General features: G+C 58.3%; 1 protein-coding gene across 1 annotated transcript; it reads right to left on the reverse strand.

Annotated features, from left to right (window-relative positions):
• Nucleotides 1-1,741: 1,741 nt before the first annotated feature.
• Nucleotides 1,742-5,075, reverse strand: MNX1 (motor neuron and pancreas homeobox 1). The gene is made up of 3 exons (XM_014944908.1): nt 4,448-5,075; nt 2,314-2,474; nt 1,742-2,176 (listed from the first exon to the last, which is right to left on the reverse strand). The coding sequence occupies exons 1-3, from the start codon at nt 5,073-5,075 to the stop codon at nt 1,835-1,837; spliced, it is 1,131 nt and encodes a 376-aa protein (XP_014800394.1). The 3' UTR covers nt 1,742-1,834.
• Between the last annotated feature and the right edge of the window lie 7,738 nt (nt 5,076-12,813).

Genomic DNA, 12,813 nt, shown 5'->3' on the forward strand with positions numbered 1-12,813 from the left:
ATGGGGGGAACTGGGAGGGAGGTATCGATAACGCCCAAATCAAGTTTACCCCCATCAAGTTTTTCTGACCTATGGGATCCATCCAGATTTATGATTTACCCAGTGAAAGTGTGTGATTTACGGCGAATCCCTCCCCCCCCACTCCCCGGGCGCTCCGGGTGTGCCGGGCAGGGAAAACTCACAACTAAAACTGCCTTGTCCCCAAACGCCACCTCCAGCCGCCACCACCCGAAGGTCTCTCTCCGTGATGTCCGTGATGGACAAGTCTTCTCCTTCCTGTCGTCTCATGCCATCATCTCATGCAGCCTCCAGCCTGGGCTGTACGGGGGGGATTGCTGCAGAGGCCGTTTAGAGGGGCCACGCTGCTCTCCTGTGAAAGGTTAACGCGGGTTTGTAAAAAAAAAAAAATCACTTTTTTTCCCTTTTTTATCTTTTTTCTTTTTTTTCTCTTTTTTTTCCCTTTTTTTCTCGTTTTTTTTTTCTCGTTTTTTTTTCCCTTTTTTTTTCCTTTTTTCCAGGAGCGGGAACGCTCCGTATTTCGGAGCTCTTCCCCCTCCGGGGCTGTATCCCGGAGCAGCGGCCCCCAGGATGCGGGACGATGCGGGGAAACCTCTCAAGCTCCGGCGGGTCCCTTCGCCCTCCCCCTGCGCGCCCCTACGCGGGAGCGGGAGCTTCGCCGCGCCGTAATTCATTAACGGGGATGAATTGCCAGACGTGGCCCCGAGCTGGTGAGGATGAGCCAGTGATTATATTTAAATTCGCTATAATTGATTTGGGGAAGAGCTGCGGTGACAAGGATGAATTGATCGGCAAATTTATTGGCGAGATAAATCCCGCAGTTATCGAAAAGCCCGCGTTTCGCTGCCGGGGCGGCCGTGGGGCTGGGTCCTCTCTCCGGTACCGGGGAGGGCACGGAGCCCCTCGCCCCTTTCCACCCGCCCTTGGAAACCAGCGCTGCTCCCCCATTTCCTACACTGGGGGGTAATGGGGGGGATGCCAAGGTGTGTCCACCCCCCCCCACCCCGGGTCGCCACCGCTTCCCCGTTACCGGTGGGACACTCAGCTCCGCTGCCGAGGGGGCTGGAAAGGAACAAAACGAGCCCCGGAGGGGGAACCCGTCTTGATTCCCCCCCCCCGTATCCAGGTGCTCACCCCCGTGTCACATATTGCACGACGGCTGCGGCACTGAACTGAATTTGGGTTAAAAACCGGTTCCCCGACTCCTTCGGCACCTCCCGGAGCACCGGGAGCCCCCGGCCCGGGGGACCCCAGCGTGTCCCCCCCCCAGCCCCCGCCCCACAGAGCGCTCATACAGCTCAAGTACAAAACGCCGTTTATTTTCCACCTCCTCGCACGAGGTGGGAGGGCCTGGGGAATAATTTAGCATGCATAAGTAGAAGTAACTTTTTTTTTTTATATTTATATATATATATAAATACAATATACAAAAATAAACACAGTATTGAGATTTCCAGCAGTTTTAACGGTCATGACATAAACAGTTTTCCCAATATATAGTAAGAACAAAACATTTCCAATACTCAGCGAAAGGAGCAACGCTTCCAGGGGGCAGGGATGGAGGCGGGGGGGCGGGGGGAAGGGGGGAGGCAGCTCAAGTTTTGTCTGATTTTCAGTCAATAATAATACTGTATTCACCGTCAATCCTCTTCCCCGCCCGGCATGCGGGGGACCCTCTTCTCCGTCCCCCTCCAAAGAAGGGAGAAATCGGAACGAAGGGGGGGGGGCATCGGGGTCGGTGCCGACCGGGAGCGGCGGGGCTTCCCCCCCCCCACTCGGAGGGGCTGGAAGAGCCCTCGGGGTGTGCGGGGGGGTCTCACTGGGGCTGTGCCGGGGCTCCGTGCCGGCCCCGGGGCTGAGCGTCCTCCTCATCCACCTCGGAGCAGTCGGAGGAGTGGTAGGGGCAGCATCTCCCGATTGCAGCCGCCGTCGCCTCTTCTGCCTCCTCCTCCTCTTCCTCGTCCTCCGGTTCGCTGTCGGGCAGGTCCCGCATCCTCCTCCCGCTGCTCTTCTCCGGGGGTGGCGGCAGCAGCAGGTCCTCGTCCCCTTTGTCCTCCCCGCTGCCCCCCTTTTGCTTCTCGGCCTCCTGCGCCGCCTGCTCCTTCGCCTTCTTGCTGCGCTTCCACTTCATGCGCCGGTTTTGGAACCAGATCTTCACCTGGGGAAGGACGGACACACAGACACTGCCTCAGCCACCGCCCCCGGGGAAGGACGGACACACAGACACTGCCTCAGCCACCATCCTCACCTCCAGCCCCGGCAGCATCCCCCCCTCGCCGGGCCGGGCCCACTCACCTGCGTCTCGGTGAGCATCAGGGACGTGGCCACCTCGAAGCGCTTGGGTCTGGAGAGGTACTTGTTGAGCTTGAACTGGTGCTCCAGCTCCAGCAGCTGCTGGCTGGTGAAGGCCGTGCGGGGCCGGCGGCACTTCCCCAGCAGGTTGGACTGTGCCTGGGCTGGGGAAGGAGAGGAGAGACAGAGGTGAGCCCCCCCCCTACATCCCTCCGCCGCGATCGGGCATCCCCCTGTACGGGGGTGGGAAGGGGGGGATGGAGAAAAGACGGTGAGGGGAAGATTGAGGCAAGGATGGAGAGTTATCCACCGGAGCACCCCTCCCAAGGAGGGATCTCGCCCAGCCCCTCCGGCTCCGGGGTTTCTCGGCTCCGCACAGCATCGAGGGATCCCCCATAGGGACCAAAAATAAAAAAATTAAATTAAATCTTTTAAAGAAAGAAAAAAAAAAGTCACTTGATTTCCCAAGAGCCTAACAAGTGCGAGACAATAAAACGGATGGCGGCGCAGGCGGACGGGGCTCTCCGGGGAGCAGCAATTCGCTCCGTTTAATGCTTTAGTTAAAGCTGCCGCACTCCCGACCCCCCGGCTTTCATTCAGGGATTGGAGTTGGACACCCCCCCGCCGGGAACCGCCAGGCACCGGCCGCCCGTCCGGGCGTCAATCAGCAGCCAGGGGCAGAACACGGTCTTTGAACGAAAAAAAAAAATAAAAAAATTGCCGTAGTTTCCGCATTCAGAAATAATAATGAAAATCGAGGATTTGTAGTAACAAAAATTAAATAAAGAGAGCCGGTGGTGGGCAAGGGGGGAGGACACCGCGGGGAGGGGGGGCACTGAGCCCCTTCGCGGGGCCCGAAAACCACCGGGGGATGCGAAGCGGCCGCGCTCCCGCCCGTTTCTCGAAGCATTTTGGCTTATTTAGTTTAGAAAAACAAACCAAAAAAATAAATCGGAAAACGAGGAAGGGGCTGCCCTGGCTCCCCGGCCGCCTATGGAGCCCGCTCGCTGACGGGGGCAGCCAGAGCAAAGGGCAGCGCCCGCCCCCGGCCCCCAGCGCCCGGGAGATTTTCTCACCGCCGTGCGATTTTCCGAGGCTCCATTCTCGTTTCTCTCCGGTTATTTATCCCCCCCCGCACCTTGTTTGAGGGGCAGAGCTCTGACAACTCTCCTAATTATTTTTTTTTTTTTCTTCCTGACCGTTCCAGTCCAAACGGCCCCAATTCGAGAGAAAACAATGGACTTTTTTGTCTGCGAACGCGTGTGCGGAGTATGAGATGGGGGAAAAAAAAATGAAGAAAAAAAAATAATAATCGCAATTCCTTTCCTGGCGTGATTTTCGTAAAAGTACACCTCCGGTACTGTTAAATCGGCCATTCCCACCGAGAGCTCACACCTCCGAAAATGATCTTTGCCTGAACCAGATGCGTAGAGGGTCCCCGTCTCCCTGAGGCCTAGTGCTCGGCACCGCGCCTTCCCCGGGAATGCGGGAATCTCCGCTGTAACGCGGCGTTTCCAGCTTCCCCTCATCCCGCACCTCAGCTGCTCCCACTCTATTCCATATGTATTCCTTATCCCCCGGCAACGCGGCACCCCACATTTTTTTGCTCCCCCCGGATCCGCACCCGTTCACCCGGAGGATTCCGCCGTAATTATTATAAGCTCATTTCCGATAAAAGAGAAATCAATTTAAGGACGGGGGCTGGGACCTGCCGCCTCGCTTTTAGTGGTGGGGATGTACCGGGACTGGGTTTTGGGGGAGACCGTGGTGGCCCCTGCCCTGTCGCCACCGGCCCTCGGTGGCTTCTGCGCCCCGTGGGCGGCGGGAAAGGGCGTTCGCAACGTCAGGAACCGATTCGCCGCTTTTCCGTGAAAAACCGGGCTGTGCGGGGCCGGGAACGGCGAGGCGACCCGCACAGCCCCGCTCCCCGTTGGGGATCACGGTTTCCTCCTAGTAAAAGTCAAAAATTCGAAATCACCGCCTGGTTTAAACCCGCAGCTCATTGACGGGGGGGGTGGGGGGTGTTTTTTCACTCTGGGAAGGAGACAGCTCCCGGTAAGACCCCCCCCGGACCGGGATGATGGGGGCCGGGAGGGGAGGGATGCGGCCGGCGGGGCAGCGGGAGGCGAATACTCACAGTTGAAGTCGGGCATTTTGGGGAGGATCATGCCGGCGGTGGAGGCTCGTAGCCACTGGTCCAGCTGGAAGGTGCCGGCGCTGAGCTTGATGGGGTCGGCGGCGGGGTGGGATGGATGAGCCCCCTGCACTTGCGAGTAGGAGTAGGAGAGAGCCGGGTGCTGCCCGCCCAGCGCCGAGTACCCGTACACCGGGTGCCCGTAGAGAGCCGCCTGCGCCGGCATTCCCGGCCCGCCGGGCGCCGCGGGGTGCAGTCCCAGGGCCATACCGGCCGCCGAGGCGTGGTGATGCGGATGGGGACCGGCGCCGGTACCGGCCAAAAAGCCCGGTTTGGGAACCAGGGCGCAGTGGGCGGCCAGGAGGCGCGGCGGAGAGGGGCTGTCGGTGCGCAGGCAGTCGGCGGGGCCGCCGGCGGGATGCTCGGAGGAAGAGGATGAAGAGGAGGAGGATGATGATGAGGAAGAAGAGGAGGAGGAGGACGGGGGGCTGCCGCTCCCGCTGCTGCTACTGCCGCTGCCGCCCAGCGAGGTGACCAGGGCCAGCGGCGCCGTCTGCCCCGCCGCCACCGCTGCCTTGGGGGGGTCGACAGCCAGCAGAGCGTCGATGCGGAAATTTTTGGATTTTTCCATGGGAGCGCCGGTCGGGCTGGGGAACGGGGGAAGGGAGAGGAAAAAAGAAAGGAAGGGAAGGGGAGGGGGGGGGAACGGCGGCGGTTCAGGCGGCCCCAGGGCCGGCCGCGTCTCCCGGCGGCGGCGGCGGGCGGCAGTGCGGCCCCGCTCCCCGGCGCGCCCCTTCAAGGGCCGCAGGCGGCTCCCCATTGGTCCGGCCGGGCTGCGGCCTCGCTCGCCATTGGTCCCGCCGCCCACCTGTCATGGCGGAGCGACCCGCCCCCTCCTTCCCTCCCACCCCCGGGGGACTCCGGAGCGGCGGGGGGTCAGCGCCGGAGGCGGGGAGGGGGGACACACACACACGACGTGGGGACTGTCCGGTGGACGGGCGGGGAAGCGGCTCCGAGCCGCGGGGAGAGTCCTATGTGTCCCCCCAGCTCCTAAGTCCCCCCCGGCCCCGGTGGCTCCCACCGCCGCCGTGCCCGCGCCCGGCAAATATTTGCCGTAAACGCGCCGCCGGCCGCTTTTTAACGGGTCGGAAAGAATAAACACCTGTGGGTCAGGGAGTCACGCCTGCCACCCACCCCCCCGGGTTTGTCAACAACGTTATTAGACCCGCTTATCTACGGCAAACAGGCCCGAACAGAAAAACGGGAAAGAGCGGGGCGAGGGGTCGCTCCTGCGCCGGGGTCCCGTTCCCCCCGGGGGGGATATAGGGGGGCGGCGGGGACTCCGCAGAGGCGGTGTGAGCGGAAGGTCAGGCTGCCAAGGTAAACACGCTCTCCCCTCGAAAAGCCTTTGGCAGCCCCCGGGAGAAGGCGCTGGGATGCGGGAAGCGCCCGTGTCACGGTACCGCTACCGTGTGTCCCCCCCGCAGCCCCGGGAGGGGCCGCTTCGCACCCCGGTGTCACGGCGAGAAGGGTGCGCTGCCCGCCTGCCCCCCGTCCATTGCGCTTGGAAAAATTAAAGCGATTAAAAGGGAGGAGGAAAAGGGGGAAAGAAAGGGAGAGGGTGGGAAAAAAAATAAAGAAAAAAGGGCAAAGAAAAACATCCGACAACTTCGCTCCCGGTGCCCCGCTCGCCGCTGCTCCCGGGGGCGGAAGGGCCAGAGCACCCCTGCGGGCGTGTGTGCACACGCACAGACACGCACACGCACAAACATGCACGCGCACACACGCGCAAAGACACGCACCCTTTGCTCCGTGCCCCGGTACCCCCTTCTCTCCTGCACCGACTGTTTTTTTCTTGACCCGCCCCCCCCCGATTGCAGCCTCCGGACACGCTCACTCACGCAGAGCAGACGGACAGACAGACACAAGAAGGGACAGACACCAGAGGCGCCCGTACAGCCGTGGCAGGACCGCGCACACGCGTGGCACAGCGGAGCCCCCCGCACCCAGAAAACACCCGCACCCTGCTGTCCCCCCACCAGCGCGCAGCCACGGGCGGAGCAGACGGTCCCGCACCGCAGCCGCCCCCGCACAGGCAACGGGGACACGCACCCGGGGCACAGCCCGCGCCCGGCAGACGCACAGAGGCGCCCGTACAGCCGTGGCAGGACCGCGCACACTCGTGGCACAGCGGAGCCCCCCGCACCCAGAAAACACCCGCACCCTGCTGTCCCCCCACCAGCGCGCAGCCACGGGCGGAGCAGACGGTCCCGCACCGCAGCCGCCCCCGCACAGGCAACGGGGACACGCACCCGGGGCACAGCCCGCGGGCGCTGCGGGGACGGCGGGGACACACAAGACCCCCCGCTCCTCCGGGCTGCGGGGGAGGAGAGGGATACAGGGTCGCAGGATGGTTTTTATGAACCGGTTGGGTTTTGCCGGGGCCACCGGCGGGCTCCGAGGGGCCGGGGCGGCCCCAGGGACCGGGCCCCGAGGTGCGCGGGGGCTGTCCCGGGCACTGCCGCCTTCCGCCGGGGGGACAGGAGCGGGACAGTCCCACGGCAGAGTGTCCCCCCGGCAGGGGCTTGTCCACACGACCGACCCCGGAGACTGGCGGGGGGGATATTGGACCCGCACCCGCCTCCTCCATCCCCGCATCCCGGCAGGGCCGAGGGTCACCACCCTTCAATGGGTTGTGGGACGCCCAGCCCGCTGGAAACGGGGACGCGACTGTCACCGGGCAGAGCCGGTGCCAGCTCCCGGTGTCCGGGCCGTCGGTCGTTCCCCACACACGGAGACCGCTTTGGGCCCCTTCTCGGTGCGATTTGGGAGAGGAGGGAGCGGAGCTGCAGAGGAAATCACCCCGTGGGCTGCGCTCAGGACACGGGTGGGGACGCGCGTCCGCGGCCGGGGGGGATGCGCGGCTCCCGGTGTGACCGGGGCCACGAACGTTTCTCCAGTGGGGTGGAAGGTGCAGCCGTCTGGCGGGGGGTGAGAGCCAGGGCCGCATGACCCCCCTCATCGCTCCCAGGCTGCCCTCCCGCCCGGGGGGCAATAGTCAGTGCTTAGAGAAGGATTTCGATTTTCAGTTTTTGTGGGGTTTTTTTTTGGTTTTGTTTTGTTTTTTTAATCGAGTACAATTCCCCCCATCTTTTCTTTTTTCTTCTCTTTTATCTTTTATTAATTTTCTCTTTTTTTCCTTTCTTTTTTCTTCTCCCCCACTTTTGTTTTGTGGCAAGCTGTTCCATTTAGCAGGTGTTATAGAAAGGGGGAAGAGAGATTGGTAGTAGATTTTTTTCTTTTTCTTTTTTTTTTGTTCTTTTAAAATTATTGTCATTTTTTCTTCCCTCCCCTCTCCATTCCGTGTGTTTTCCCCTCCCCTTCCCCTCCATCTCCAGGTGCCGCAGGGCACCCGGGCCGCCTGAACTCCCCGCCGCTCCCGCACCTGTGTTGATCCAATATATTGCCCGGGAGCCAACAATGCGCGGTTATCTCGGCGGAGATAGCGCAGGGAACCGCGCTACCCCCGACACCTCCGGGTGGTCCCCTTTACACAGCAGAGCCCCCGCTCCCCCGGCCGTGGGCAAACAGATGCGTATCTCGCCTTTTGAAAAGCTGGGGGGGGATGAAGGGGGGGGGTGGTTCACTCCGGGGGCGGCGTGGGGTGAACCCCGGGCTGCCCAGGGGGAACGCCGGAGCTCCCGGAGCCCTGCGGTGTGTGTGCGGGGGTCTTAATTCCTCCTAATTAACCCCCCCGCCCCGTCCCGGTGTCCCCCCGCCGGCCGGTCTCTCCAAAGCCGTTAGGAACCTCAGGCGCGGGGCCAGCGTTATTGCCAAAAACAGATATTACACTGCGACATTCTGTAAATGAGATAATGATACATAAACCTCCCTGATAAATGTGACATCCTCGGGATGTCTCCTCTAAATTAGCCGCTTGCATTGACTGCTAATAATGGTGAGTTTATGAAAGCAATTTCAGTGCAAAAAGCACAGGGTCTTCTCGGTCTAATCAGCCTGCCTCTCTTAATGGATGAGGGGGTCAGGCGGAGAATTATTGACACTCTGCTGCCCTTAACCTGTTTCCCAATAAAGCTGATTAGTTTTTGTCAATTCATCAGCTAACCACTCTCGCCGGGACTGCATCAAAGCCTTATTTGCTCAGGGGAAATCAACAAGTCACAGATCAGATCCATTACGGAGCGGCTCCGGCTGCGGGCGGCTCCCGGGGCCGGGGGGCTGCTCCCACAGCCGGGGGGAGTCGCCCCAGGCATGGGGGGGGGCTCTTCTGGGGAGAAAATGAACCCCTCCCGGTACTCAGGTTGGCACAAACAGCGCCAGGGATTTGGAAAACGCATATGTGTTGTCAAACTTTTTTTTTTTCTTTTTCTTTCGGCCAGGAAAAGAGACGGGGATGCCGGGCACAAACGCGGCTGGGTCCGCACCAGCGCAATGTCCTGTCTGGGTGCTCGGAGTGGGGGGGTGGTCTCTGCACCTCCCCTCCCAGGAAAAGAACATTTAATGCACTCCCAGCCTGGTCCTGGAGAGAAGGGTCGGTCTGCAAACGGGCTGCTAAAAACCTTTCTTCACCCCAAACCCCCGCCCTCGGGGAAAAAGCTCTCCCTGCATTAGGACGCCAGGATTTTTTTATTATTTTTTTTTTTCCCTACAAACCATCTTTCAAAGTTTTGTTCCTCGTTAGACTTTCTCTCTCTTCAGATAACGGCGAGCGAAAATTTTAATTTTAGTTCTCCTGCTGCCGCGATCCCCGCGTCGGGCGCGGTTTGTCTGGAAGAACGAAAGCTCTGACAGTTTGGGCTCATCCAGAGGAAAACAACAAAAAGGCCACCAAATGTGCGCTGCCCCTTTAAGCCCCGACCGACAGCCTCTCAGTCCACCCCCCTTCAATTTAATTTCATTAAAACAGAGCATGAATATTTCTATTAAACCTAAAATGAAATATGAAGCCATTTAGACTCTGCCTGCACCAATCACCCAGATTTATGACTTTTATTCATCACATCAAGAGCTGGGAAAAATGAATTTTCTTCACCCAGGAAGGAAATAAAAACCCTGCCTTGGTCATTTCCAGAAAGCTGTTAATTTGCCCGTGTGGTAATTACTTTCACAATTAACTAAAATACAAATCAACCTGACAAATTGGGTTAGTTTATATATTAATTAGCCGGTTTAAATTTATTCATTATGAAAAGACAATTTAAGAGGACCCCGGGTGTCTGTTTTATCGCAATAAATTATTGTTAGGAAATGGGGGCTAATAAAATATCACAATATTTGAGGGCACCGCGCAGGCGGGGAGCTGCCTCTGCGCCGCCGGCGCTGGGGGGGGGGGCTTCCGCGGGCGCGGGGCCGGAGCGCGGCTCTCCGCGGGGGCCGAGGCCGGAATGGTGTCCCGCAGGAGGGGGAGGGGGCCGAGGCCGTGTCCCCCCCCTCCAGCTGCGCTGATTTAGCGCTCCGTCGATAGGATCATTCGATGCCTTTTAGCTTGTGATCTTTATAAATGTCCCGCTATTAAATTAGAAAATGATTCTCTCCTCGTTTAATTGTATTCTTTCGTTTCTTATTCCCAATTAATTAGTCCTATCGACGTTGCAATATTTTAAATGACTGGAGTCCGTTTACAGTTTAAAATATATGGGTCAGCGCGTGCAATTTTCGACCAGGCAGAACTAGATAATGTGGGTTTTAACTACTCTTCTCCCATACGTCTTCAACATCTGGCTAAATGCATCATTTGGGAAACGCCCCGCGTATTTTACGCGTGTGGGACCGACCCCTCCGCACCCCTCGGAGCCCCGGCCGGGGTGATTGCGCGCCGCGCAGCTTTCCGAAAATCGCTTTGCGCCGCATCTTCCGCCGGCGCTGCGAAGTAAACGGACGGTTTAAGGACAAACCGTGCGGTTTTGGGGAAAAGCTGCGGGTTTTTTCCCCCAGCCCAGCCCCGGCGTGGCCGGGGGCTGCGAAACGCCTTTGGGGCTCCCCCCGCGAACCTTCCCCTGTGTAACCCCCCCCCAGTGCAGGCGCAGGAGGAGGGGGGATGCGCTGGGACCCCCCCCACTGCCTGTCCCGGGCAGGAGCCTGTGCCGGGGACTGGAGAGGGAACAGCAGAGTATTAAATAGATCTTAAATACATATAATGGGGTATTAAATAACCAGCCCCCTCCTGGCTGGGGTGGTCTGTGTGCCCCCCCCGGCCCAAGCACTGCCCCAGGGATGTGCAGGATGGAGGAGAACATGTGTGTCCCTCCTGTATCAGAAGCAAACGGGGGCCTTGGTGCTTTTTCACCTTCTCTGGTCCTCTCTGCCCCCTGGAGAAGACCCCCAAGAGCTGATCTAAAAGACAGGATGGGCAGCGTGGGTCACCCTGTCCCCGGTGTAGCCCCCCCCCCTTCCCCAGAGCAGGGGACCCTGTGCAGTCCCACCTTCTCCGTGAGCTGGGCTGGCTCTGCCCCCAGGCTGAGGCATGGGAGGGAACCCACAAGCCCATGGGGGCGACCCCAAAAGCCCATGGAGGGCACCTAAACATGCCCAAGGCTGAGGGAGCAGTCCCCCAGGAGGAGGCTGGCTCCAGGGAGGGGACTGGCAGGAGCACTGAGGGGGCACAGGTGAATGTGGCTGGGCTGTGACAGCGTGGGGGTGTCGGGGGGGACATGCATCTGTGGCTTCTTTATTCCCTGCTCCCCCTTCCCCCTGAGGATCCCCCTTGGTGCAGATGGACACGAACTCCCCGGGGTCTCCTGGGTCATCATCCTTCAGCTGATGCCTCCTGCTTGGTCCAGCCCACCCCATCCTAGTCCCCAGCACATGAAAGCTGTGAGGGCTGTGTGTCTCAGATACAGTATCTATAGACAGGTACCTGGGACATCCTTCTTCCCAATGGGCTTTTTGGGTGGCCCTTCACTGACTTGTGCTTAAACACCTGGGACAGAGAAGTCACCTCCCACCCATACTTAAGCTGATGCTGTGGGCTTGGGCAGAGAAAAGCCAGGCTCAGAATCATCCCTGTAGCAGACAGAATTGCTCTTTGCTGTCCCCAGCATGGGGGACTTGTGTCACTGGTCCTTCCTCATGGGAGTGTCTCTGGAGGATCTTGGGTCTGTAGATCTCAGCATCTGCCTTGAGCTTTTGAGATTCAGGTGGTCCCAGCCTCAGTCTCCAGCCCTGCCTCCCCGGGACCCCTCTCCAATGGAGCAAGGCTTCTTGCAATTGATTTTAGAGAGATTATTTGGAGAAATAAAAGATCCATGTGGGTGGGGAGTGTGATACCTGCCACCTCTCCAGGAGACACATGAAGATTTCCTTCACCTTCACATCGCTCAGCTCTGGGACTGTTTGGTCCTCCAGTGTGCATGTTGGAGGAACAACATAAATGTCAGGAAGGATAAAAGATTAATCCTAAGGGCAGATAAATAATGTGACAAACACTATTGTTTCTTGGCCTGGGCTCCAAGGGTCCCTCTCATCCATGGTGGGCTCAGAAAAAGGACCTAATGTGGTAAAATCTAAACGTGAACCGCTCCCACCATTAATTGTATCAAATGTCGTTGTAGTAACATTAATCACAGCGAGTTCCTCCCGCGATTTAGGAGATTGTAATATGTGATTCCATAAGACTCTCATTGTGATTTAGCATTGATTAATGTCCATTCATAAAATGATATAAAACTTACTTCTCTTCCATTGTAGAGCCCCAAACCGCGTTCCAGCCAATATTTCAAAACCTTATTAATGTAACTGCTAATTTCAGAGGGTGACGGCGATGGTTATGGTGTACACGGGCTGGTGTGGAGGGGTCTGCAGGGGGGGCAGGAAGAGGTTACAGAAATTATTTCCGAAGCAGAAAATTGCTGTCCGGTTTAAACTATTTCAGGTGCTACTCAGTTATTTTGCTGTGATTTCCCTTTCACGTCAGAGCTCCTGAGGATTTAATTGGTGCTTTGAACTGCCTGATGCTAAGTGCTCAAAGAATCCAATTGTTTTGGTGATAAAACCCACAGGATTTGTACCTGTGGCTTCTTCATTCCCTTGTGGTGTTCAGTCACCTTCCACTCCCCGTGAGCTGGCTGCTCTGGAGACATTCATAGATCCAGCCCAGTTTCATTGTATTTTCTGGAGGCAGGAGGCTCTGCCTGGCACAGGGCCTAGTACAAAATAGCTCATGCTTTCTATTTCCTTTATTTCTTCTCTTTTTTAAGACACATACCAGGGATTGCGATGTGCATGCGTAATGCTATGTGACCCAGGAATCACGCTCTTGCAAAAAAAGATCAAATTAGTGAAGCTGGGAGGAGACCGTGCGACTAGCGAAATGTTTAGAGAATCAAAAAAAAAAAAAAAAAAAAAAGGGT

The sequence above is a fragment of the Calidris pugnax genome, unplaced genomic scaffold (assembly GCF_001431845.1).
Source record: "Calidris pugnax isolate Ruff unplaced genomic scaffold, ASM143184v1 scaffold54, whole genome shotgun sequence".
Taxonomy (NCBI): Eukaryota; Metazoa; Chordata; class Aves; order Charadriiformes; family Scolopacidae; genus Calidris; species Calidris pugnax.